General features: G+C 32.4%; 1 protein-coding gene across 1 annotated transcript in view; it reads left to right on the forward strand.

Moving 5' to 3' along the window:
• The window catches only part of LOC145268689 (uncharacterized), a 1072728-nt gene that overhangs the window by 205683 nt on the left and 840479 nt on the right, over window positions 1-26566 (forward strand). Inside the window, exons 20-24 of the mRNA XM_080124201.1 lie at window positions 757-1023; window positions 2033-2299; window positions 4411-4683; window positions 9872-10144; window positions 16509-16775. Coding sequence (XP_079980327.1) covers window positions 757-1023; window positions 2033-2299; window positions 4411-4683; window positions 9872-10144; window positions 16509-16775 — 1347 coding nt within the window. The remainder of the gene's footprint in view (window positions 1-756; window positions 1024-2032; window positions 2300-4410; window positions 4684-9871; window positions 10145-16508; window positions 16776-26566) is intronic.

The raw sequence follows: 26566 nt of genomic DNA on the forward strand, positions 1-26566 counted from the left end.
CTACTACAACGACCGACCCCCCCCCCCCCGAACTGGGAGGTGACTGTGGTTCAATGGCTAATGACTGAGTCTGTTAGAATGATATTTCCTCTGTTAGCCTGAAGACGTGGGATCTCCGATAAAAGATTGCCGCTGAAACATGTATGCCCATGTGTAGCTGATAATGTTTGTATAACCATATAAATACGCTCTGCACTCTTTAGTAAACACAGAAGTTTCAGTAGATTTAAAGCTTCAATCTTAATTTTATTAACATTTGTAGCATCAAATGTATGATTTTGTGCTTTCTTCTAAGATGTAACTCATAACTGTCATTAACTTCATCTATGACTGATCTTAATTTCAATTTATGACTGATTTCAATTTATGACTAATTTCAATTTATTTATGCCTGATTTCAATTTCAATTTATTTATGACTGATTTTAATTTCAATTTATTTATGACTGATCTTAAATTCATTTATGACTGATCCTAATTACATTTTATTCATGACTGATCATAATTACATTTCATTTATGACCGATCTTAATTACATTTCATTTATGACCGATCTTAATCACATTTCATTTATGACCGATCTTAATTACATTTCATTTATGACAGATCTTAATTACATTTTATATGTCTGATCTTAATTTCATTTTGTTTGTTTGATCTTAATTTCATTTTATTTATGCCTGATCTTAATTCCATTTATGACGGATCTTAATTTCATTTTATTTATGACTGATCTTAATTTCCTTAACATTTGTAGCATCTAAACCCGAATTCACTAAAAAACTAAGAGAATTAAAAGTTCAAGAAAAAGACACAGCCACTTTTGTGTGTGAAATGTCCGAAGAGAATTTGTCACCCATTTGGATGAAAGGGGGACAGAAATTGTCTACCAACCAAAAATATCAATTGGTCACAGATAAAAAAGTGCAAAAACTTATTATTCGTGACGTCAGATTCGAAGACAAGGCCGAATATACTTGTATTTATGGTGAAACTTCAACTTGGGCTAAACTCGTTGTTCACGGTGAGTTGGTATGACTACAAAAAATTTAATATGCGTATATGTAATGATTAATATTGTAAAAAAAAAAAAAAAAAAAAAAAAAGAAGCGAATACAATCTTTATTAAGCTTGTTTTCTAGGTTTGTTGATTATAGACTTTTCGTGTACCAATGGGGCTGAACTCTCTATTGGGCCTGTGCATGTAGTATTTGAACTTATATTGCATAAAACCGTCAGAACTTTGCAAATTCTTAGTTATTTTCAAAAGGAACGAATTTTTGCATATTTCTAGATACTTGTACAATTTAATCAAGACATTAAAAGAAATGAAAATATCGAAAAAAAAAAAAAAGAAGTTATATTATACGTACCCATTATGGAATGAAGTTCTAAAACAAAATCACTTAATTTGACCAAGTAGTTTTTTTTTTTTGTTTTTTTTTACAGAGAAAATCACATTTTAATGAGATCGATTGTATTCTACCAAACTTTTAGCGGTGATTGGAGTTACCTCCCTTGACGCATGGACCTCCTGGTGAAAGAAATAAACAAGATGGCGAAATACAATTGATATCAGTAAAATTTGATTTTCCTCTAAAAAAAAAAAAAAAAAAAAAAAAAAAACAGAAAAAAAATACTTGATCAAATTAAGTGAAAAAAAGTTTTTTTTTTTTTTTTTTTTTTTTCGGAGAACATCATTCCATAACGGGTTTTTTTTTTTTTCGATATTTTCAATTTTTAATGTCTTGATTAAACTGTATAAGTACCAATTATTCTAGTACAACTAAAACTTTTAAATAAAAGGTTGACGGAAATTAGTTTTATAAAGCCATTTAATAGTAAATTTAACATCTAACTTTTTACTTATATATTTAAAACTAGCTATTCCAACTTGCAATAGTTTCGAAAAATTCCTTAATGTTTTTTTTCTTAATAATATCAATGTCTTTCATGCGTACGTGGATATTTTATCGTCCTTGTCTAATAATAATACGAGCGTTTGCTAATCCACTGTTCACTAACATTTCTAGAATTCAGACCTGAATTCACAAAGAAATTGGGCCAACTGTGGGTACAGGAAAAAGACACAGCAACATTTATTTGTGAAATGTCCTATGAGAACCTGAGCCCAATTTGGATGAAGGGAGGACAAAAACTGGAGGCAGACGACAAATATGAAATAATCACAGATAAACAGATTCAGAAATTAATTATTCATGACGTCACTTTTGAAGACGCAGCCGAATATACTTGCATTTTTGGTGAAATCTCAACTTGGGCAAAACTGATTGTCGAAGGTGAGTTTCTAGGAGCAAAATAAAAAACAACAACAACAAACAACAGCAACAAAAAAACAACAAACAAACAAACTGATAAATATAATTTACTTTTTAATAATAATGAGGGTATATCCAGAGTTATTTCCCTTGAATTATACAGTGCAACAAGAGAATGAACCCTAATTTTAAACTGATCATTGAAAGGGAATTTCTTAGGAACAAGCTGAAAAGTATTATAACTTCGTTTTTGATAAAAATTATAGTATTAGTTCAGTCTATTCGGGAGTTATTTCCCTTGAGCTCTATTCAAGTTATCTCCCTTTAATTATACTGTGTAACAAACAAATGAACTCTCTAATTTCACAATCCCTTTTCCAAAAAGGTTTTTATACTTATGTACCATATACCAATGCTAACAGCTCATCAGCCGCAATTAGTAATATCTATTTGTCTCTGATGAGTTGCTGAATCACATAATGGACCATATCTCAAATCAATAAAACAAAACACATTGCAGCTATTTAATTTTTTTTTTTTTACAAAGGAGTCGCCACTTATCAAGGCCGGGAGGCCACTAGAGGATAAGGGTTAATGAGTGTACAGTAGTCAATGGAAAATATTGTAATAATCATTAGTAGTGAAAATTTCGTAAATTTGATTACTTAAGGGGACAGCTCATCAAGAAACTTGTTTACATTGGACTTGACTATGATCATATTGTAGTCAGCTGAAAAGCAGGCAAACGAAAGAGCTCTACAGGCTTGAAGTTCTAAGAAAGAATTCTTGTTCATGGAATCTACATTTAGGTTTAGGCATAGATAGAGAGTGGGAAAATTATTGATAGTGTTTTCAGCTAGATGAGTGGGTTTTCATGAAAGTTTGACGAGGGAGGACCATAGATTGGAGCTCAGCCGAGCACTTGTCATAAAAATAATGATAAAGCAGAGACAAGCTCACAACATCTCTTCTGTGGGAAAGAGGTTGCAGGGAAGAGAAAAGGGCATCCCCCACTAGGATACAAAGTCTATTTTGAATTCTATCAAGCTGTGAAAAATCCGACAATTACCACGTACCAAATTTTCGATTTCGACCCCTTACCAGCCCTTATTTTATTTATTTTCGGATGAAAACCGATTAAAACGTTTTCCACATGTCTGAATAATCTATATACTAAATTTCAAGTCTGTAGATCGAAAAATTTGTTGAGTATATAGGTTGAGAAGTGTCCTCTCTCTCTCTCTCTCTCTCTCACACACACACACACACACACACACACACACACACACACACACACACACACACACACACACACACACATATTCTCACTTTTATAAATATTTAGGTGGCAATTAGCCAGTATTTGGTTGAAAATGCCTGCTGTGTTCAAAACTATGAAATGTTTTAAAGTCTTGCAGAGAGCGAATTGTAAAATCCATTTGACAGTTTTGATTGTGTCTCTAATTTGGGGCTGGCAGAAGAATTTCTCAAATTGTTAAATCTTTTTGTATAAAAATTTAACCCACCCCCATTTTTATATCCCGTACCTACGCTTTTTAATCAATTTCAAACGAATATTAAATTAATCGTATATATATATATATATATATATATATATATATATATATATATATATATATATATACACTAGCATTTCAGCCCGGCGTTGCCCGGGTGTTTGGAGGTGTATGCTTAGCAAAAAAAAAAAGTCAATTTTTTAAAAAATTTACCCCTATTATGACCCCTGAATATTTATTGTTTTGGGCTCAAATCAAGTTATTAAGTTAGATCCCTGTCCAAGGAATCTACATCTAAAATTTCAGGTGTTTAGATCCAAAATTGGCGGAGGAGTTTGGTAGAGTTCTCAAAGGTCAAATCGTTGAACTTTGACCCCTTAACAGCCAAAATTCTGGCCTCAAATGGATTACAAAGATTTTCCCAAATCTCAGTACCCTGTATATCAAATTTCGAGTCTGTAGACTGAAAATTGACAAAGTTATTGCGTAGGGAAATGTACACACACACACATATAAATATATATACAGACACACAGACACGTTCACTTTTATATATATATATCCTCGTTGAATTATCAGTCATGCTTTACTTACTGATGTACTTAACCTTTCTAGCTTTTGTACCGCACTTCACAAAGAAGCTCTGCGACACAAGAGCCAAGGAAAATGAAACGGTGACATTTGCGTGCGAATATTCCGAAGGAAATGCGCGACCAATTTGGCTGAAAGGCGGACAGCAATTGCGACTGACGAAAGATAAAAAGTATCTCATGCTTACAGACAAAAAACTTCATAAACTTGTCATTCGTGACGTCACGGAAGAGGACAGCGGCGTCTATACTTGTATTTATCAGGAGGCGTCGACTTGGGCCCAGCTGACAGTTGGAGGTGAGTGGTCGCGCAATGAACGACGCGGGTAAAGATTTGCGGGTGATATGACTTTGGAAATATTAGGAATATTAGATGATGAGATAATCTTAACGATTCGTGTCTCCATTTGACTTCCGGTTGTCCCTCCCCATGTTCAGAATGTTTTTTTTTTCTAAAAAGCATTCTTAACATGGGGAGGTGAGGGGCTTTTTTGAAACTATTCCATAATTTCACCTAACAATTTAACGACCAAAAGATACAGTAAAACAAAAAATTAATTAAAATACAAAGCTGCAACCGGAAGTAACTAGAGGTTGAAACTTCTCTTTAATGTAATGGATATAAAAATGTCCACCAAAATCTTAAAATACTTTAACAAACAAACGAACGTCTTATTTAGATTATTAATTTTTGCATATCTTATTTAATTTTCAAATGATATTTCAAATATAAATTAGCAAATGTGGATTTAATCAAACGAAGATGGTAAATCAAACGAAGATGGTAAATTTAACGTAGATGGTAAATTTAACGAAGATGGTAAATTTAACGAAGATGGTAAATTTAACGAAGATGGTAAATTTAACGAAGATGGTAAATTTAACGTAGATGGTAAATATAACGAAGATGGTAAATTTAACGAAGATGGTAAATTTAACGAAGATGGTAAATTTAACGAAGATGGTAAATGTAACGAAGATGGTAAATTTAACGTAGATGGTAAATTTAACGAAGATGGTAAATCAAACGAAGATGGTAAATCAAACGAAGATGGTAAATTTAACGAAGATGGTAAATTTAACGAAGATGGTAAATTTAACGAAGATGGTAAATTTAACGAAGATGGTAAATTTAACGTAGATGGTAAATTTAACGAAGATGGTAAATCAAACGAAGATGGTAAATCAAACGAAGATGGTAAATCAAACGAAGATGGTAAATTTAACGAAGATGGTAAATTTAACGTAGATGGTAAATTTAACGAAGATGGTAAATCAAACGAAGATGGTAAATTTAACGAAGATGGTAAATTTAACGAAGATGGTAAATTTAACGAAGATGGTAAATTTAACGTAGATGGTAAATTTAACGTAGATGGTAAATTTAACGAAGATGGTAAATTTAACGTAGATGGTAAATATAACGAAGATGGTAAATTTAACGTAGATGGTAAATTTAACGTAGATGGTAAATATAACGAAGATGGTAAATTTAACGAAGATGGTAAATTTAACGTAGATGGTAAATATAACGAAGATGGTAAATTTAACGAAGATGGTAAATTTAACGAAGATGGTAAATTTAACGAAGATGGTAAATTTAACGTAGATGGTAAATATAACGAAGATGGTAAATTTAACGAAGATGGTAAATTTAACGAAGATTGTAAATTTAACGTAGATGGTAAATTTAACGTAGATGGTAAATTTAACGTAGATGGTAAATTTAACGTAGATGGTAAATCAAACGAAGATGGTAAATCAAACGAAGATGGTAAATTTAACGAAGATGGTAAATTTAACGAAGATGGTAAATCAAACGAAGATGGTAAATCAAACGAAGATGGTAAATCAAACGAAGATGGTAAATCAAACGAAGATGGTAAATCAAACGAAGATGGTAAATCAAACGAAGATGGTAAATTTAACGAAGATGGTCTGACAATTTCGAGAGGTACCTCCCTTTAAAAAAAAAAAAAAAAAAAAAGATATACTTAAAAATTAAGACGTATGCATTAGGTTCGGTACACGATTTTATAAACGTTTGTATATTTTTTTATATGTTTACAGTGTATCATTCCTCCAATATAGATAGTTAAACACGTAAGGTATGCACCTTATGTTCTGCACACGAATCGTGCTTGAAAAATAGAGATAAATTTCTATATAAGATTTTATATAAGAAAGAAGATAATTACGAAAGCCATATAATGCAATTTCATATGGACCAATTACAAATTACAAAAAAAAAAATGACATGACTAAAAAATATATAAATCATTAATTCTGATGATGATGATGATGATGATTAATTCTTGATGATGATGATGATGATTAATTCTTGATGATGAGGGCGTATATCGCCAAAAAATTTTACCCGAAAATGTTTGTATACATTTAAGTTTAAATATATAAGTGTATAAGAAGACTGTTAGCAATGTAGAAAACCGCGGCGTTTTCGCGGCGAACAAAAATGAACGAACGATCTATATTTATTTTGGAAAAAAAAAGGGAAAGAAAAAAACTTTATGGTGTACCTACTTGTCACGGCATGAAGACGTTATATTCCAAAAATCACTAAAATTGATCAGGTTTTTTTTTTTCCTCAAAAAAGTAAAATTTTACGATTTTTAGCGATTAAATATTTTTAGCAGCCAATGATGAGACCGTTCCCATGGAGATGGCTTTAAGGGAAAGGTAACCAGGGATTAATTTCGAATCCAATGAAATATGGCGACTGGTTTCTCTCACATCGAGCAAGTCATAAAATTTGATTTTCTATAATAATAATGATAAAAAAAAAACTATTTGATTAAATTACGTGGTTTTTGGAATATGCCATCTTCGTTCCGTATTGGGTACGAACATCATAAAGACTTTTCTGTATCTTCCTTACTTACATTTTTTTTATTATAATCGCATGTCTAAATAAGCAGCAAATCTTTGTATATCTGTTTATTTTTCACAATGATCTACATGGTGTACGGTCTTTTCATCGCCCGACATTTCATCACCGGACTATCAATCACGAACGATTAATCACTAGACATTTAATTACATGGTTTCCCCATCACGTGGACACTTAATCACATCGAGACATTTAATCACTTGGAGATTTTCAAAACCGCTTGAAGGGTATTATTTTTTCCACCACATTATATTTGTCTATTTTTTTGGAATCCTTTGAGATGATTTTTCATAATTTGTTTATCCATTTTGCGAACTATTGTCCTCATCTTCATAGTTGTTATTTATACATATATATATTTTTTATTTATTTATTTTATTTTTTATTTTTTTGACAAATAAAATACCAAACATTTCTGAATTTTTTAGATGAGGACTGGTTATTCGTATTATTTGGATTCATCGGACTACAGTTCTCATTTTCAGTGTTTTCATTTGAGAAGGACACTCAAGATGAGAACAGTGTTCCGATGAATCCAAATACGATTGGCGGGTGGGGTGAGGGGGGAGCAGTTTTACTCTATAGATTTTAATCTATTGTAAAAATAACACCAAAATTGTCAAGGGGGCTAAAAATTTAACGTAATAAAAAAACATAATCACATAATTTTTTTCCCCTTGGGAGGTGTTGTCTCTGTGTCAAGTGATTAAGTATCCACATGATGAAAAAACCATATCATTACATATTTAGTGATTATATATGTCCGTCATTAATAGTTGGGTGATTAAATATCGGGTGATGAAATGTCGGTAACCCTGTTCACATATTTAAATAAGTAAATATGGATTTACTGTTTGATATAAGTAGAATGGTAAATATCTATATATTAATACTGTAGTACCTTTAACGTACGTACGTATGTCATGGTTTCCAGATTATAAATTATTCGATCGGGAGATCCTATTTATTAAAAAGGAGGATATAAGGTGATAACAACGAACATTAAATTAGTAGATAGATACGCCAATTTAATGTTCGTAGTATCTTATCACCTTCTATCCTCCTTTTTAATAAATAGGATCTCCCGATCACCAAAGACGCAATTACTTGGGCAGAAGTTGTTATCAATAAGGATTGGTTTTTATTTTACGGCATATCAACCCTTTTCAGGTTATTTAATGCCGAATCCAAAGATTTTGAAGAAAATTTTTTTAATAGAATATATTTGTTGTTTTCAAGTCGGTTTCTATTTAATCCATAGTTGAGACCCTAACAGGTACTACCACTCCGGGTCAGAGTGGACCTGGGAGCAATGGCAATTAAAGGGTGGTTCCACACTCCCCAAAGTCCGCAAGTTGGGGCCTCACCACTGGATATAGTTTAAGGTCATATCCAGGATCTTTTAATAAATAGGATCTCCCGATCACGGAAGATGTAATGCAAAAAAAAAAAAAGGAAAAAAAATTAATTAAAAAAAATGTTGTTTGGGGTCGTACGTGAAACTGATATACCTTGATGTTCTGACTAGGATCCAAGGGTAGTATCTGTTCTGTCTAAAGATGGTATAATGATATCGTGGGTTTTTCGTTTGCACCGGGTGTCCATACATTTGAAATATGTCACGGACTCCTATAAGGATATTGGAGATAAACCGTAATAACTAGAGCATATTCTTTTTTTTGTTTTGATTCCATCAATATTTTATATGTTTTTATGCAGAGTGATGTGGTTCTCGGTTGATTAATGGTGCCTGTGTCGGATATATACTCGAGAGTCAAAACAATGAAAAGAACATGCTGTTGTCATAGCCCTAGTAGTAACCAAATATATTCTGAAACTGCGTTAACCATATCACTTAGATAAATACTTTTACAGTTTTAACAAAACGGCTACAATAATATCGCGGGGTTTCCATTCATGTTGAACGTTCATAGAGTGACTAACAGCTATATATTACATATGAAAGATGCCACTGTGGAATTTCCACAGGTCTTGCTAGTCTTTGAATAATTTCGAGAAAAACTTCTCTATCTCAAAAAGAAAACAAACGAAATGAATGCTTAAAAAAAAAAATGCCGTAAATGAATAATTTTGGGAAATATGTAAGTTTATAAGAAAGCTGTTAGCAATGTAGAAAATCGGGATGTTAAAGTGATGTGACATTAACAAAAACAGACAAACGAACGAAGGTATATTTTGGTATATCTATTTATTTTTCAAATCTTTCACATATATAAATCAGTAAAAATGAACTCCTTGTTAAGTATAACAAGGATGATAAAATGTCTTTGATGATTTCGAGAGGTACCTCTCTTTTTCAAAAAATAAAACAAACAAAAGAAAAATGCCGTAAAAACCGAACAACGAATATATTTATATTTATTTATTTGATATATTTATTTGATATTTTTTCATTCAAACATTCTTCGATAAAAATATAAAGACGTGCGCGTTAGTTTTTGCATACAATCTGTGCTAGAAAAAAAAAAATGCACAAGAAATTTTACACAATAATTTGCGCTCGCGGCTTACACTTTTGTCCGCCATAACCTGATTGATATTTTGTTAACCTTTGTAGAACCAAAACCCGAATTCACTCGGGAACTTTCTCCAATCCACGCAAAAGACTATGAAACGGTGACATTCGTCTGCGAGTTGAACAGCGATGATTTAAAACCAATATGGAAAAAGGGTGAGCAACAGTTGAGGTTGACCGCAGACAAAAAATATCAAATGATCACCGATAAAAGAGTCCAGAAACTTGTTATTAATGACATCACCGAAGAAGATATCGGAGAGTATTCGTGTATCTATCGTAGTGCCTCAACTATGGCAACATTGATGGTCGGAGGTGAGTGGGTAAAAAAAAGAAAAATGTTTGTCCTGTGTTCAGACGTCAAAAATGTCGAAGAATGTCAAAAAAAAAAAAAAAAAAAAAAAAAAAAAAAAAAAAAAAAAGGGAAATGTCTAACGCAGTCGGTGTCTCTTTGTATTTCTCTTTCTCTATCCGGGATCTTTTTATCGTTGTGTGACGTCTCTTAAAAAAAAAAAAAAAAAAAAAAAAAAAAGATATATTTGTCCTGTGGCCAGATGTCAAAAATGTCAAATGTCCCCCCCCCCCACCACAAAAAAAAAAAAATATTGTCTTATGCAATCGGTGTCTCTTTGTATTTCTCTTTCTCTATCTCTGTCCGGGATCTTTTTATCGTTGTCACTTGAGCTACTATGACGAAATTGATGGTCAGAGGTGGGTGCGTTAAAAAAAGAAAAAAAAAAAAATGATATATCGTCATGTGTTCTGACGTCAAAAAAAAAAAAAAAAATGTCAAAAAAAAAAAAAAAATGAATGTCTTATGCAATCCGTGTCACTTTGTATTTCTCTTTCTCTATCTTTCTCCGGGATCTTTTAATCGTTGTGACGTCGCGGAAGTGAGTGGCTTAAAGAAATAAAATAACAAGTATACTCGTCCTGTGAACAAACGTCCAAAATGTCAAAAAAAAAAAAAAAAAAAAAAAAAATCCTATGCAATCAGTGTATCTCTCTCTCTCTCTCTCTCTCTCTCTCTCTCTCTCTCTCTCTCTGGGATCCTTTTACTGTTGTGACGTCTTCAACTACGGCTAAGTTGAATATTGTTCAATGTACAAAGCTTAATACAACCACGTTCACATTGTGTGTCTCTCTGTTTCTGTTAAACATGCCATCTCTAACTTTATATGCTATTTTTTTTCATTTTACTTGGGAGTCACCATTTATCAAGGCCCAAAGGCCACTCGAGGATAACGGTTGATGAATTTAAGATAGAAATGCAGCATTCGTTAATGGTGCAGCATTTTATTATTTATGGAGGACGCCTCAACAAGAACCTGTTTACATTGGCCTTGAAGGCTACCATATTGTAATCGGCCAGGAAGCAGGCCAGCGGAACAGTGTTCCACAGGCGGGCAGATCTGGGAAAGAAGCTTTGTCTTTAGATTTGGGCACAGATAGAGAGCGGCGGAAATTGTCGATAGTGGTCGTAGCTAGTTGGGCATTTTTTTGCGAAAGTTTGACAAGGGGGGACCATAGATTGGAGTTCAGTCGAGCACTTGCCATGAAAATAACGATAGAACAGAAATAGATTCACAATGTCTCTCTGTGGGGAAAGAGGTTGCAGGGAAGAGAAAAGGGCATCATCTACTAGGTTTTGAAGCCGGCTTTGAGCGCTATCAAGGCTGGATAGGGCGCACCGAGCAGCTCCTGCACTGATGTGGCAACAGTACTCCATTTTAGGGAGTACCTGGCTCTTATACAGATAGAGGATTGCATCGGCCATGAGATTCCTACTGGAGCAATAGAGTGATCCAACCATTTTCCCAGCAATCTTGGCAACAGATTTGATGCGTGTGTTCCATTTTAAAACAGGAGTGAAGGTCAGTCCCAGAAGCTTGTCAAGACATGGAGCTCCCCCAAGATGAGAACAATTCATTTCAGAGAACCTGAAAGGCAATCATGGTTGCATTTTTTAGTCATAAATCCAATTTTTTGTGTTCTCATCTGCTCTCTCCTTGTCGGATCCGTACCGAATGTTATTATATATTACTTTTATTTTTTTGGAATCCTTCATAATTTGTGTGTTCATTCTATTGCGAATTGTTGTCCTCATCTTCATAGATGTTCGCATTTACTTGCCTCCCCACGAGGGCAGAGTTAGACACAACGTCGGTTTTAAATGTGAGGGAAACTCAGCTCCCCAAAAAGGGGAACTCTGGAGAGGAACAAAAATAAAAATTGTCCCAGTCATGAAGGACCTCTCCTCCACTGACCGAAGACAGAAAAGATGGAGTGCAGCATCAGAACAGATGCTACACTGTGATCTTGGCCTAAAGGCCAAGGATTCCCCACGTTTCGGCCAACTCCTCCCATGTTGGTGGAGAGACATGTGAAGCTTCCTCCCAGTACATCTATCGATTTTCTACTATTATGTAAAAGTAACTTTGTGCGTATGTGAGAGAGAGAGAGAGAGAGAGACAATTCCTTATGAACTCCTAAACGGCTGAGCCGATTTTTTTTTTTTAAATTTCACATGCCTGGTAGTGTTTTTGAAAAAAAAATTTGATGACAAAAAACAGGCGATTTTGACCAAAGTTAACACCTTACACAGCCTAACATCACAAGTGCATTTGAGAAGTTTTACCACACAAGCTGAAAAGCCCAACATATAAAATCAAAAGTAAGCTATTTTATATGACAGGGGCGTGTTAGAACACAATTTAACCATGATACTTGACTTTTGCATTTTAAACTTTAATTCAATCCATTATATTAAAAAATCATTTTATAAAATCAACAGTAGGTTCTCTACAGTGCAATGTAGGCTACAATGTATTGTAGATTAAGTCACTCCGCGGAAGGATTGAAAAATGAGCGATTTCACCAATTTTGATGACGATAAAATATGGGATGATGAAACATTTGTTGATTCTCATTCATTCCCCGGTTACGTCGGGTCTCCCTGCTAGTATAAGGTAATTTTGAGCATGTTGTAAATGTACGATCTAACTAACCACGGCATGTCTTTTTAATATCTATATTTGTCTGTTTCCAACTGTTTTCTTCAATGCTTCCATGTGTTTGGACCTCAATTGTACCAATTAGTCTTTCCTTTGACGCATGTATATGTATTTAGTTATGTATTTAGTTATGTATGTAGTTTATATGTTTATTTGGCAAATGTGGCTTTTGGGGTTGTATTTGTCATTTCCGTATTTACAGGGTGTCCCATGAGTTTCCTGCTACTATTCAAAGTGTCAGAATAGATCGGAATGTTATGAAATGTCTAAATCGCTTTTATCTTTTGTGCTTTTGTCAGGCATCATGTATATTGCATTATTCCAAAAGATGTGTATATGCAGTGGCGTACCTATGTAAAATGGCGCCCATGGCAAAGTTTGAATGTGCGCCCCTTCTTAATAATTTATACCTTAGATATACCTAACTACTAATTTTAATTTTTGTCAAGCAATTTTTGCGCCCATGTCAGAGTGGCGCCCATGGCACGGGCCATGCCTGCCATACCCTAGATACGCCACTGTGTATATGCATATGGGATTATATGTAACTATGTACATTTTATGTCGTGCTATATGTATTACGACTCTTTTGTTATATATGCGTGTATACGAGGTGCCTTCAATAAGTTTCCAGACATTTTTTGTACAGGCATCGAAAATTGTCGTAGACTCTTGAAAATTCAGTATGTTACTGCTATACATCTTATGAGATGACTAATTTTTTTATGCTTTCATGTTCAAATGAACAGCTACAGGAGGAGTATGAATACACCCTACTAAAGCCTGATTGTCACAGTTGGTGAATTTAAAAAACACGATCTGAATCTGAGGACACTTTAGAAGAACGATAGGCAATAAAATTCTATTTTAAACTTGGAAAAAAAAAAATGCCACAGAAACGTATGGAATGCTTTAGACTGCTTATGGACCATCTTGCATGAATCGAGCATCAGTTTTTGAGTGGCATAAGAGATTCAAGGAAGGCAGGGAGTCAGTGAGGGATGATGAAAGGTGTGGAAGAAGTAAAGAAGTTAGGACACCAGAGTTGATGGGTCAAATAAAGAATTTCATGAATTATGACCGTCATGTGTCTATAGAGACAATGAGTGCACAGTTTGATGTCAGTGTGGGAACTGTATGCACAATTAGTTGGGTGGTATTGAAGATGCAGAAGATTTGTGCAAAGTTTGTCCCAAAGGTGCTCAGAGAAGATAAGAAAGAAAGACGTTGTCATGGCAAAGATGTGCATTAAGACAGTTCCTCACCCACCATAATCTAGACCTTGTCTCCTATGACTTTTGGTTATTTCCTAAGCTTAAGGAAAACCTTAGAGGCTGTTGTTATCAGACAATTGAGGAGATGAAAAAGGTTGTGACGAGGGTAATTGACATGTTTGCACGAGAGGACTTTGATGGGGTCTTCCAGAAGTTGTTGAAACGGTACAAGTGCATTGCAGCCAGAGGAGATTACTTTGAAGGGGACTAGAGTTTCATGTACTATCAATAAAAGTGCCCATACGAAAAAAGTCTGGAAACTTACTGAAGTAACCTTGTATCTATATAGATGTATATGTCTATTTGGCCAATATGGCTTTTGGGGTTGTACTTGTCATTTTATTGTTTACATGGTGTCCCATGAGTTTCCTGCTACAAATCATTTATTCTTAGACTCTGACGAAGTGTATGAAAACGATGTTGGTTTTTATATTCAATATTTTATTTTTATATTTCAAGCGGAGAACTGCTCTTGTTCACAAAAAAAGTTACGAAAAAAAAATCAATTGCGTCTTGTTTTTTTACTGGTTGAAATGAACGCTAATGCGTTGCAAATTTAAAAAAAATTACATTTTTTTTTTTATACAAGGTAGTCACCACTTATCAAGGCCCGGAAGCCACTCGGGAATAAGAATTATTGTGTGTACAGTACGTTAGTGTTGGAGATTTGATAAAGTGTCTTACTTAAGGGGGCGGTTCATCAGGAATTTGTTTACATTGGACTTGAAGACATCCAGGTTGTAGTCAGGTGGAAAACAGGCAATGGAACAGAGTTCTACAGGTGTGCACTTCTAAGAAAGAAGCTTTGTTTATGGAATCTACGTTTTGATTTAGGCACAGATAAGGATTGGGGAAAATTTTTGACAGTGGTTTCAGCTAGATGGGTGTTTATCGTGAAAGATTGGCGAGGGGGGGACCAGAGATTGGAGTTCAGACGAGCACCTGCCATGGTAGTAACGATAAAACAAAGACAGGCTCGCAACGTCTCTCCTGTGGGAGAGAGGTTGCAGGAAAGAAAAAAGGGCATCACCCACTAGGCCACGAAATCTATTTTGTACTCTGTCAAGGCAGGATAGGCTGTTTTTAGCAGCTCCTGCCCAAATGTGGCAGCAGTACTCCATCCTTGGACGTACTTGGCGAACGGTAAAAATGATTCGCATGAACTCTTTTGAACATTGTTGCAAGGAATGAACGCAACCGAAAATATAAATTTCCAGTTTCTTCTAACGTCTTTTATTTTTATTTCACTACAGTTTTGTGAACAAGGGCGGAGGACCGCTTGAAATATAAAAAATGAAATATTAAATATTAAAAAAAATCAACGGCATCGCTTTCGTGCTTCAAAAAATCCTCATAACGTTGGAATTACTATTCTAGAAGCATACGTGGACAGCTTAGCATATGTGTGTGTGTGTATAATCGCAATTTTACATAGACAGTCAGAAGATGCAGAAGTACTTATCCAATCAGAAGGCGAGAAAAGCAAAAAGCAGACGACAACTTACATTGTAAATTGGCTATTGTCCTGAATTTCCAAGAGAGGAAAAAAAGAGATAAATAAACACAAAAAAAAAAAAACAAATACTTAACAAGTAGGTGTTAGCAAAGACAATGGTTAGTTAAAAAAAAATGTCCAGGTTTTGTTGCATTCAGAAGCTGGATCAGTACCACAAATAAATAATAAATAAAACAAATAAATAAATAAATAATAAATAAAACAAACAAATAAATAAATAAACAATAAATAAAACAAATAAATAAATAATAAATAAAACAAATAAATAAATAAATAATAAATAAAATAAATAAAATAAATAAATAAATAAACAAATAAATAAATAAATAAATAAAATAAATAAATAAATTATAAATAAATAATAAATAAAATAAATAAATAAATAAAAATAAATAATTAATAAATAAATAAATAAGCTTTCTCCTTGAAAAAAACGTTTTTCATTAATTATTTTCATAAAAAAATAAATATTTTTATATAAAAATAAGCATAAAGTGAGTGTTTTTCCTGCTTTATATGGTTTTTAATTACTTTTTTATGGGGTGGGGGGACACAGCCTAGTTTATTTATTATTTTTTTTTTAGGGTTTTTTTTTTGTCTGTTTCCGTAATTCTGCAAATGTCAGTTTTGTGTGGTTCAAAAACTTGACCAGTACCATTTTCTTTTTTTAAAGTGAACTATTATAAACAGAGCCCACCTTTTTGTTTTGTTTTGTTTCATTTTTTAATTGGCTGCCATTGTAAGATATTTCCGAGCCAGTCTAATTATGCTCTGGAAGCAGTTAAATCCATTAAATTGTATTTATATTACAAAGAACATGCCACCCAATTAATTAATAACTAATATGAATTGGTAAATTATTTTTTCGTTTGTAGAAGTCAAAGTCGAATTTACCAAAAAACTGAACGAAATGAAAGTCAAAGAAATGGAATCGGCCACGTTCGTCTGCGAATTGTCCGAAGAAAACGTGAAACCGATTTGGTTGAAGGGAGGAGAACAATTGAAAGCCGATAAGAAATATGAAATGATCACAGATAAGAAAACCCAGAAACTCATCATTCGTGACGTCACTGTTAAGGACAAGGGAGAGTACTCTTGTATTTACCGAGATACCTCAACTTGGGCCAAACTCGATGTTGAAGGTAAGTGACCGAATTGATTTAGTAGTAATTATTTATAGTCATGATTGCATGATATTTTTGTTATAATTAGTTTATAGTATTTGCTAGTAATAAGCTAAGAGCATTATTCGTGACGTCAGTATCAAAAACAAGGGAGACTACTCTTGTGTTTATTGGGATACTTCAACTTGGGCCAAACTTGATGTTAAAAGGTAAGTGAACAAATTGATTAAGTAGTAATTATTTATTGTCATGGTTGCATGACTTATTTTAATTAGTTTATATTTTTTGCTAGTATTAATGTAAGGGTTGTTAATGGTGCCCCCCCCCCCAAAAAAAATTTTAATACAGGGTGTCCATAAAGTCCGTGTTCAATTTTAAAAATGAATTGATCCAAAATCGAATTCTCTTAACAGATCATTTCTGCTGCAAACACAAATAAAGTTATAAATATTTTAATGTGCTCACGGACTTTATGGACACCCTGTATTAAGCACCTGTTAAAATTTTAAAGTTGAGCAAAATGCCATTATAAACTATGAATATGATGCAAATGTTTATTATTTATTCATTCATTTTTTGGGGGGTTTATTTTTTGGGGTAGGGGTAAAATACCCATCTTCAGAGACGGGAGATGTTTCATATTAGTAATAAACTAGTCTATATATCTGTAAAAGTGAACGAGTCTATCTGTCTGTCTGTGTATCTGTGTACATTTCCCTACACAATAACTCTGTCAATTTTCAGTCTACAGACTCGAAATTTGATATACAGGGTACTGAGATTTGGGAAAATCGATGGGACTGGATTTCGGCCAGAAATTTGGCGATTAAGGGGTCAAAGTTCAACGATTTGACTTTTGAGAATTCTACCAAACTCCGACAATTTTTGGCCTAAACACTTGAAATTTTAGATATAGGTTCTTTGGACATCGATCTAACTTAATATGATTTGAGCCCAAAACAATACATTTTAAGGGGTCATTATAGGGGTCAAAGTTAAAAAAAAATTGACCGCTTTTTTTTTTTTTTTGGCTCAACATACACCTCCAAATACCTAGGCGACGCCGGGCTGAAATGCTAGTTAGTAATAAACGAGTATATATATATATATATAAGCCTGATGAATCCTAGCATGGATGAAATGCGGAATATATATATATATATATATATATAATGTATGTTTATGAGGAAAATTTGCTTTTTCAATTATATTTCACCCTTATATTTATACCAGTCTTTTTATTTATGAAGCTCAATGTATGTTGAATATAACTACAGAGCATGTGCAATATATGCAATTGAAAAAATAAAAAAAAATGTACCTTTTTTATATTTTCATCACATCTCTTAACTGTGTCGGCTCACCTAGAACAAAAAGCTCATAACAACAACACGAGGTGAATTTTCTGGACAATTTGGACTTTATTTGTTTCACGATCGATTGGTGCGCCCCTGTTCTTTGCCTATCCTTAGAAGGAGAGTGGAAATTTCTCTATTGATTAATCTTCCATACATAGCTCCGTCGTGAGAGGCTCCATCCAACGACTGTTTGTTGGACTTGAAACTCGAACCCAACTCTCAACTGACTGAAAAGAAAAATCCCCGTGTGTATCTCTTTTATTTATCGGTGTGTGTGTGAGGGGGGGGGGCTGCAATTCCCGTTAACCAGCTCACACCTAAAATACACTCACTGACCTGTCTCGCAACACAAGAGGAAGTCCTGGGTTTGATCGGTGATCGATAACCGTTGTTGACCCCTTTGCACTCCCTAGCATAAACACGGTGCGTCTAACTCAGTAATGTGGTAACCGCACTAATCATGTCATGAACTCCATATAACATTGGAATCGTCCCATCACTAATACAGGGTGACCCCCCCCCCCCAAAAAAAAAAGCTAAATGGAGGCCAGCTAGAACATATGCTGTAGAACGGAGGAAAAAAAGGCCAAAGACCCTAGTGTTTTGATGTGATGTTTTTAATGAACCGCCCCCTTTCCTAATGAACCGCCCCCTTCCTAATGAACCGCCCCCTTAAGTAAACACTTCATCAAATCTCCACACTAACGTAATGTACTTGCAATAACCCTTAGCCCTGAGTGGCTTCCGGGCCTTGATAAGTGGTGACGACTGTGTAAAAAAAAAAAAATAAATAAATAAAAAATACAATAAACTAGTTATGACCAATGTTTCATTTCATTCAGACAAAACACTAAGAAACGGGGCCTAATTAGAGTTGGGACCGTTTTTTTGGGTCACCCTATATATATATATATATATATATATATATATATATATATATATATTAATAAGGTCCTTCCTTCATGCTGGTTATTGTATTGTCAACTTATTGTCATTGACTGAAACAACTCTTAATTCAGAAATTTATGGCATATGACATGCTGAACAAAATAAAGAGATTGAAAGACTTCCTTGAAGGTCTCTTTTTAGGGTTTTAGTTTGGGGAAAGTTCAAAAATTCAATACGCAAAGTTAAGATGCCGGAAGTGGACTACTCTGTTTACTTAAATATGGAACGGAAGTCACTAAGCATGAAACGAAATATGTACTAATAATAAACAGTGATAATGGCTCGGGTTACCTTGAAGTCTCTTTGCGTGAAATTTTACATAAAAATCGACCCAGCCGTTTTCGAGTCCATAGGGAACGAAATCACACATATACAGACAAAGTTCCTTTTATATAATAGCAGAGGTAGAGATATGAAATATGTCCGGAATTTGAAGATTATTTTATCTGAAAAATTTAAAATTGAAGTAAACAAAAAAAAAAGGTAAATAAATAATAAAAAAAGATATTCGCTTATAATGACTTTTGCTTGAGTTTCAAATTCATTAATATTCCTATTTTATAATTTTAAGATGAGAATTATTTTTTTTTTTATTTGGATTAGTGGCACGACAAATTAAGGAACGATAAATGGCTTCTACTGTTTTTTTTGTTCACTAATAATTTTGTAAAAAAATAAACAAACTTGGAGGATTTTTTTTTAAATACGTGTCAAACATAAAAATGAAAAAAAATTAAGTTTAATAAAAAAAAATTGTTTACTACTTAAAAATCGCAAATGTTTATATATATATATATAATCATTATTATATTATTAACTAATTTGTTGATATATATATATATATATATATGTGTGTGTGTATAATCATTATCATATTAACTAATTTGTTAATATATATATATATATATATATATATATATATATATTCTGCCTATTTTCTGCCCACCTGGATTTATAATCCCGAATGACATTGGACTCCTTCCGATAATGGATTACCCAGGTTATATCAACTTCTCTTTTCATATAATTTTCTCCATATAGTTATCCACAACCACTCAAAAAAACTTTCAATAATTGTGCTAAAAAGCAAAATAGCGCCCATTCGCAGCTGAACATTTTGCTAACCGCCTTTCATTTCCTCTGATGATATGGCCATTATTGAAAATCCATGGATTAAGGAAATTAAAATAACCCCTTCTATATATTCCTTTTGTCAAACAATAAATTCTTAAATCGGATATATGTCTCTATATGTTGTTTTTTCAGAATTTAAAATTTAACCACAAAACTTATATATATATATATAATCATTATTATATTATCAACTAATTTGTTGAGATATATATATATGTATAATCATTATTATATTATCAACTAATTTGTTGAGATATATATATATAATCATTATTATATTATCAACTAATTTGTTGAGATATATTTGTGTATATATAAAATCATTATACTATTTAACTAATTTGTTGAGATATATATATATAATCATTATTATATTATCAACTAATTTGTTGAGATATATATATGTATATATAAAATGATTATACTATTTAACTAATTTGTTGAGATATATATATATAATCATTATTATATTATCAACTAATTTGTTGAGATATATATATATGTATATATAAAATGATTATACTATTTAACTAATTTGTTGAGATATATATATATGTATATATAAAATGATTATACTATTTAACTAATTTGTTGATATAAAAATATATATCTATTAGGCAGCATTTTTTTACTTAAGCATATTTCATTAAATAAAATAAACGTTTTTTTTGTCTATTAATTCTATTTTTGATCCTTTCCAACTTCCGAATAATGGTCTTCACTTCTGCCAGGAACTGGATTCTGTAATCACTATATTTATCGTCACTTATCATAAGTCCGAGTACTTTCCAATTCTTCAGGATTCATTGCCAGGGATAAATTAATCTAACTGGTTTTGAACAATTTATATAATTTTTTCATGTGTATATTTTTTTCATTGGTTAATTATTTTAATTACTATTCCAACATTTCAGGATATTATTTTTATTGGTAAAGTTTAATTTATTGATTGTAAATTTTTGTAGTTTTTATTTGTAGTTTTCAGAAGTTGGAAAAAACCCAAAATAGAATTTACAGAGAAAAAACGTCTATTTTATTTAATGACTCGAGTTTTGCTATTATTCAGGCTCATCAGTTAGAATTTGGATATTATAAGCCAAAATGAGGGCAAAACCCAAGTCTTGGACTTCCAGTTTGTTGGCTGGGACGTTGTTTGAATGTAGAAATAATTACATAATTATATATATATATATATATATATATATATATATATATAATATATATATATATATAATATATGCATATATAATATATGCATATTTTATATTTTGTGTACAGAGAGTTGTTAGATGAGACAAATCATTGGTACCGTCGGTTTCAAGCCCGATAATAAGGACCGTTTAAGGTATCCTTATCAAGCTCTCTTCAGCCAATATTAGTCTAATGAGACTAATTTGTCTCATCTAACAATTTTCTGTACACAAAATATAAATACGCTCTTACATTTCGGATTTTCCTTTTAATTGAGCACTCTGCTGGATTTCTTTTTCCAAAAAAACTAATTATATATATATATTTATTTTTCTACTATAATAATTAAATACCTACACACATTAGTGTTTCAACCTTTCGGGAATCTTCAGTGCAGGGTGTCACGATTACTACCAGTCGAACGATTCGAACCCTGCATCACGAGACATCTCTGGCTTGATTAGCAGAGACCATATCCATTCGGCTACCATTAACCGCTTGAAATAACGTTGAATTTTAAACATCTTAATTTTAAGTGTTCATTTACGTCAGGCAGACAGTGATCTAATCGTTATACGATGATCTACGCATAAGAGCTAAATTGACCGACTTTTAATTCAACTGAAAGTGCTCAACGAGTGATGGGACGATTCCGATATTTTTCCTGATTCCGATACAATTACCGATTCTGTACTAAATTCCCATTCTGATAAATGTACCAGTTCTGATTCCTTATAAATCGCTAAATATTTAACTATAAAGTTATTTTTCCCGATTACCGTAAAACACATGGTTAATGTGCAGATGTGCATATATTTTTTTTTAAATGCTACGAATTTGGAATAGGAACATGTGAACAAGAAAAAAGCGAAAGTATTTCAGAGAGACATCTCCTACAGGAGAACCATTTTTTCTTATAACACACACGCCAAAAACGACATCATTTTTGCACCAAACTAATATATATATACACATACATACACATACAGGGTGTCCACAAAGTCTGGCTACATTATGTAGTCAGACTTTGTGGACACCCTTTAGATTATGCAGCCAGACTTTGTGGGCACCGTGTAGATTATGCAGCCAAACTTTTTGGACACCCTGTGTGTGTGTATATATATATATATATATATATATATTAGTGATGGGATGATTTCAATATTTTTCCTGATTTTAATTCTGATAAAATTACTTATTCCAATTCCAATCCTTATAAATCACTAAATAGTTAACTATAGAGTTATTTTTCCCCTGATTTCCGTAAACACGGGTTAGATATGCAGATATTCTCTCAAACGTAAAAACGCTCTTGAGGGGGATGATCTATAGATTTTAGTATCGCCATTAATCAATAAATATTTATCATTGCTACCAGCAGTGGAGAGTTTGTTTTAAGCAAATAAAAAACGAAAATTAAAGGAATCGTTTTTGGCATTGGAAAATAGGCACAAATTTTTCTGATACTGATTCTGTTAATCAAAAAATCAAACATTTTTGCAATTCCAGATTCTGTTTAATCGTCCCAATACTAATATATATATACACACACACACACACAGTAGAATCTCAGGATACAGCATTAATCTGTTCCGGGATTGGTGAAATCACCATGTGGTGGGGCCTAAGCAAAATTTTATACAGTATATATGAAAAATTAGTAACAAAATACAGTACAGTATATAATACACATGCATATAATCAAATAACATTATAAATAACACAGTAAGGCGGGGCAAATACCGTAACCAGAGGTCGAAAACATTTTATTCCACATCGTAACATGAAAAATCGTATCCCGGGGTCTACTATATATATGTATATGTATATCAACAAATTAGTTAATCCCCTTCTCCACATCTTGACTCCTGACACTGAAAAAAAAATTTTTTTTTTAATTTTTTTTTCCAAAACATTTTAGTGAAAAAACAAAAAAAATACATATAACAGCATTCCATTTCATCTAAAATAAAAATCGGTTGCTTCTTATTGTTCCTGGCATAAGAATCTTATGTTGCTCGAATGACGTGCCTAAACGTCACACGAATAGAGAAACAGCAGGAACATTTGTCGTGCCTTTATTTGTATTGCATAAATGGTAAATCCCTTAACTGGGATTTCTATTCTCATTTACTATAAACGAGGAGTGAAAACCCACAGACACGAACATTTAAAGATAAGACTACATTAATGTAACTCGAATACACGTATTGCAAGGGTAAACAAATAGAGAGATGTGCATGGGCAATGCATAATTAAGTAGTAATTACTTATAGTTACATTGGCATGCCTTTTAGTATAATTAGTATGTGCATAGCGTTCATATTATTTGCTCATAATAAGGCAAAAGCATAAGTTCAGCAGGCATTGCAAAGAAAATAATTACTAATAGTTAGCAGAAGAATGGTTTGTTTTTGAATTTCAGCAATGTTAAGTAAAACCTGGTAAGTACTGAATAAGAGATAAACTTTAATTAAGTAAAAATAAATCCGGGTAAGTGGTGTATGCTTTTTTTTTTTTTTAATATTAAGGTTAAAAATATATTAACGAAGTTGAAATACGTGTTGGAAGGGTCAAGGAATTGAGATTTGCATGTAAAATGTATATCCTAAAGTAGTAATTAGTTATAATTTTGAATGGCATGCTTTATAGTTTGTTATATTATTTGCTAGTTATAAGACAATAGCTTAAGTTCAGAAGGCATTGCAAAGCAAATAATTACTAATAATTGGCAGAGAAAGGGTTTGTTTTTTGAATTTCAGCAAGGTTACATAAATTTTAAGTAAGTACAATTAAATCCAGGTGAGTAGTGTATGATGTCTTTTTTTTTTTTTTTTTTTTTAATGTTAATATTGAAGTTAAGAATACATTAACGTAATTGAAATACGTGTTGGAAGGGTCAACGAATAATTTCAACACATCAGAGAGATACGCATGGAAAGCGAATATCATTAAGTAGTAATTAGTAGGGCCAGGACAACAGCATATTCTTTTCATTGTTTTGACTCTCTAGTGTATATCCGTTGATATCTAATATGCTTTTATATAAAGTGATGTGGTTCTTGGTTGATGAACTGTGTCTAACTGTGTCAGATATATACTCGAGAGTCAAAACAACGATAAGAATATTCTCTTGTCATAGCCCTAGAAATTAGTTTTAGTTTAAATGGCATGCTGTATAGTTTATGAATTTATATTATTTGTTAGTAATAAGACAATAGCTTAAGTTCAGCAGGCATTGTAAAGAAAATAATTACTAATAATTAGCAGAGAAATGGTTTGTTTTTGAATTTCAGCAGGGTTACGCACAACTAAGTAAGTACTAAATAAGTAATAAACTTTAATCAAGTAAAAATAAATCCAGGTAAATAGTATAGGATTTTTGGATAAACTTCCGAAAATAAACTACAGGAGGTATATCTAAATTAACGCATTAATCAAGCCCTGTCTGTTTAATACATATTGTTGCATTGTATTAAAGGATTAGACTTGGAATGAAATATTTGAATATCATTATTCAATTGTAACCCCATAATATTCATTATCCATGTTGACTCTGCATGTATATAGCTCAACAGACAGTTATTACTACCAACGGGGAACTGAACTCTCCCCACCAAACTATGCTACAGTATTAGATGATTGTCTACTGAGAAAGAGATCGATTGTTGCCAACTAACTTTTGCAATGTCATCACCCATGAATAAAGTTTAATATGTTGAAGTAGTATTAGACTTGGAATGAAATATCCAAACATCATTATCCCATCGTAATCCCGCATGTACAGAGTATTGTAGTCAATAACTGAATGTTACCTGCATTTTTTGTTATAACTTTCCAGTTGCTACCCTTCTATTTGAACAGATTGAATAGAGATCCACCTGGTCCTTGGGTCAAGCTCTTTCTGTTTATATATAGCATCTCGACTGCTACATCACGACTACAACCAGTTTTAAAACTAGACGCCTCAAAATACATGCCAAAGAAACAAACAGCTGTTACTATCAACGAGGAATTGAACTCTTCCTACCGAACTATGCTGCACTATCAGGTGATTGGCTACTGAGATAGAGATCAGCCAACTCTTGCAATGAGAGCATCCACAAAGTCATGTCTGCTCTTTTAGACTGCATTGAGTCCATAACCTGAGGCAGTATTCATGAAGACGTTATTAAAGAGTTCAGTTGGTAATTTATTGTAAATATTTTCGAAACAAAATCTTCTGGGGCTTTTAATCTTTATTTTTTTAAAATCTGAATTCCGTTTTTTTTTTTTTGTTTTTTTAATGAAATCCAACATGGCGGCGTTTGTTTTGAATTGCATTATTTTTAAGTGTCGGCTTCTATGAACATTACATTATTTTTAAAGACTTTTACAGACTTTATATATCTCCCACTTTTTTCCTTCTCCAAATTCTTTTTCTTCTAATTTTCTTTTTCTTCTTCAAATTTTTTTTCTTCAATTTTTTTTCTTTTCCTTCCTCCAATTTTTTTTCTTTTCTTTCCTCCAATATTTTTTCTTTTCCTTCCTCCAATATTTTTTCTTTTTCTCCAAATATTTTTTTCTTTTTCTCCAAATATTTTTTTCTTTTTCTCCAAATATTTTTTTCTTTTTCTCCAAATATGTTTTTCTTTTTCTCCAAATATTTTTTTCTTTTTCTCCAAATATTTTTTTTTTTCTCCAAATATTTTTTTCTTTTTCGCCAAATATTTTTTTCTTTTTCGCCAAATATTTTTTTCTTTTTCGCCAAATATTTTTTTCTTTTTCGCCAAATTCTTTTTTCTTTTTCTTCTCCAAATTCTTTTTTCCTTTTCTTCTCCAAATTCTTTTTTCCTTTTCTTCTCCAAATTCTTTTTTCTTTTTCTTCTCCAAATTCTTTTTTCTTTTTCTTCTCCAAATTCTTTTTTCTTTTTCTTCTCCAAATTCTTTTTTCTTTTTCTTCTCCAAATTCTTTTTTCTTTTTCTTCTCCAAATTCTTTTTTCCTTTTCTTCTCCAAATTCTTTTTTCTTTTTCTTCTCCAAATTCTTTTTTCTTTTTCTTCTCCAAATTCTTTTTTCCTTTTCTTCTCCAAATTCTTTTTTCCTTTTCTTCTCCAAATTCTTTTTTTCATTCAATATATTAACCCTTTACCGCCAGAATTATTTTTTTATGAAATAAATAAATTTGGTAATCATAAA

The sequence above is a fragment of the Euprymna scolopes genome, chromosome 44, assembly GCF_053919585.1.
Source record: "Euprymna scolopes isolate OS-2025 chromosome 44, ASM5391958v1, whole genome shotgun sequence".
In the NCBI taxonomy this organism is placed as follows: domain Eukaryota; kingdom Metazoa; phylum Mollusca; class Cephalopoda; order Sepiida; family Sepiolidae; genus Euprymna; species Euprymna scolopes.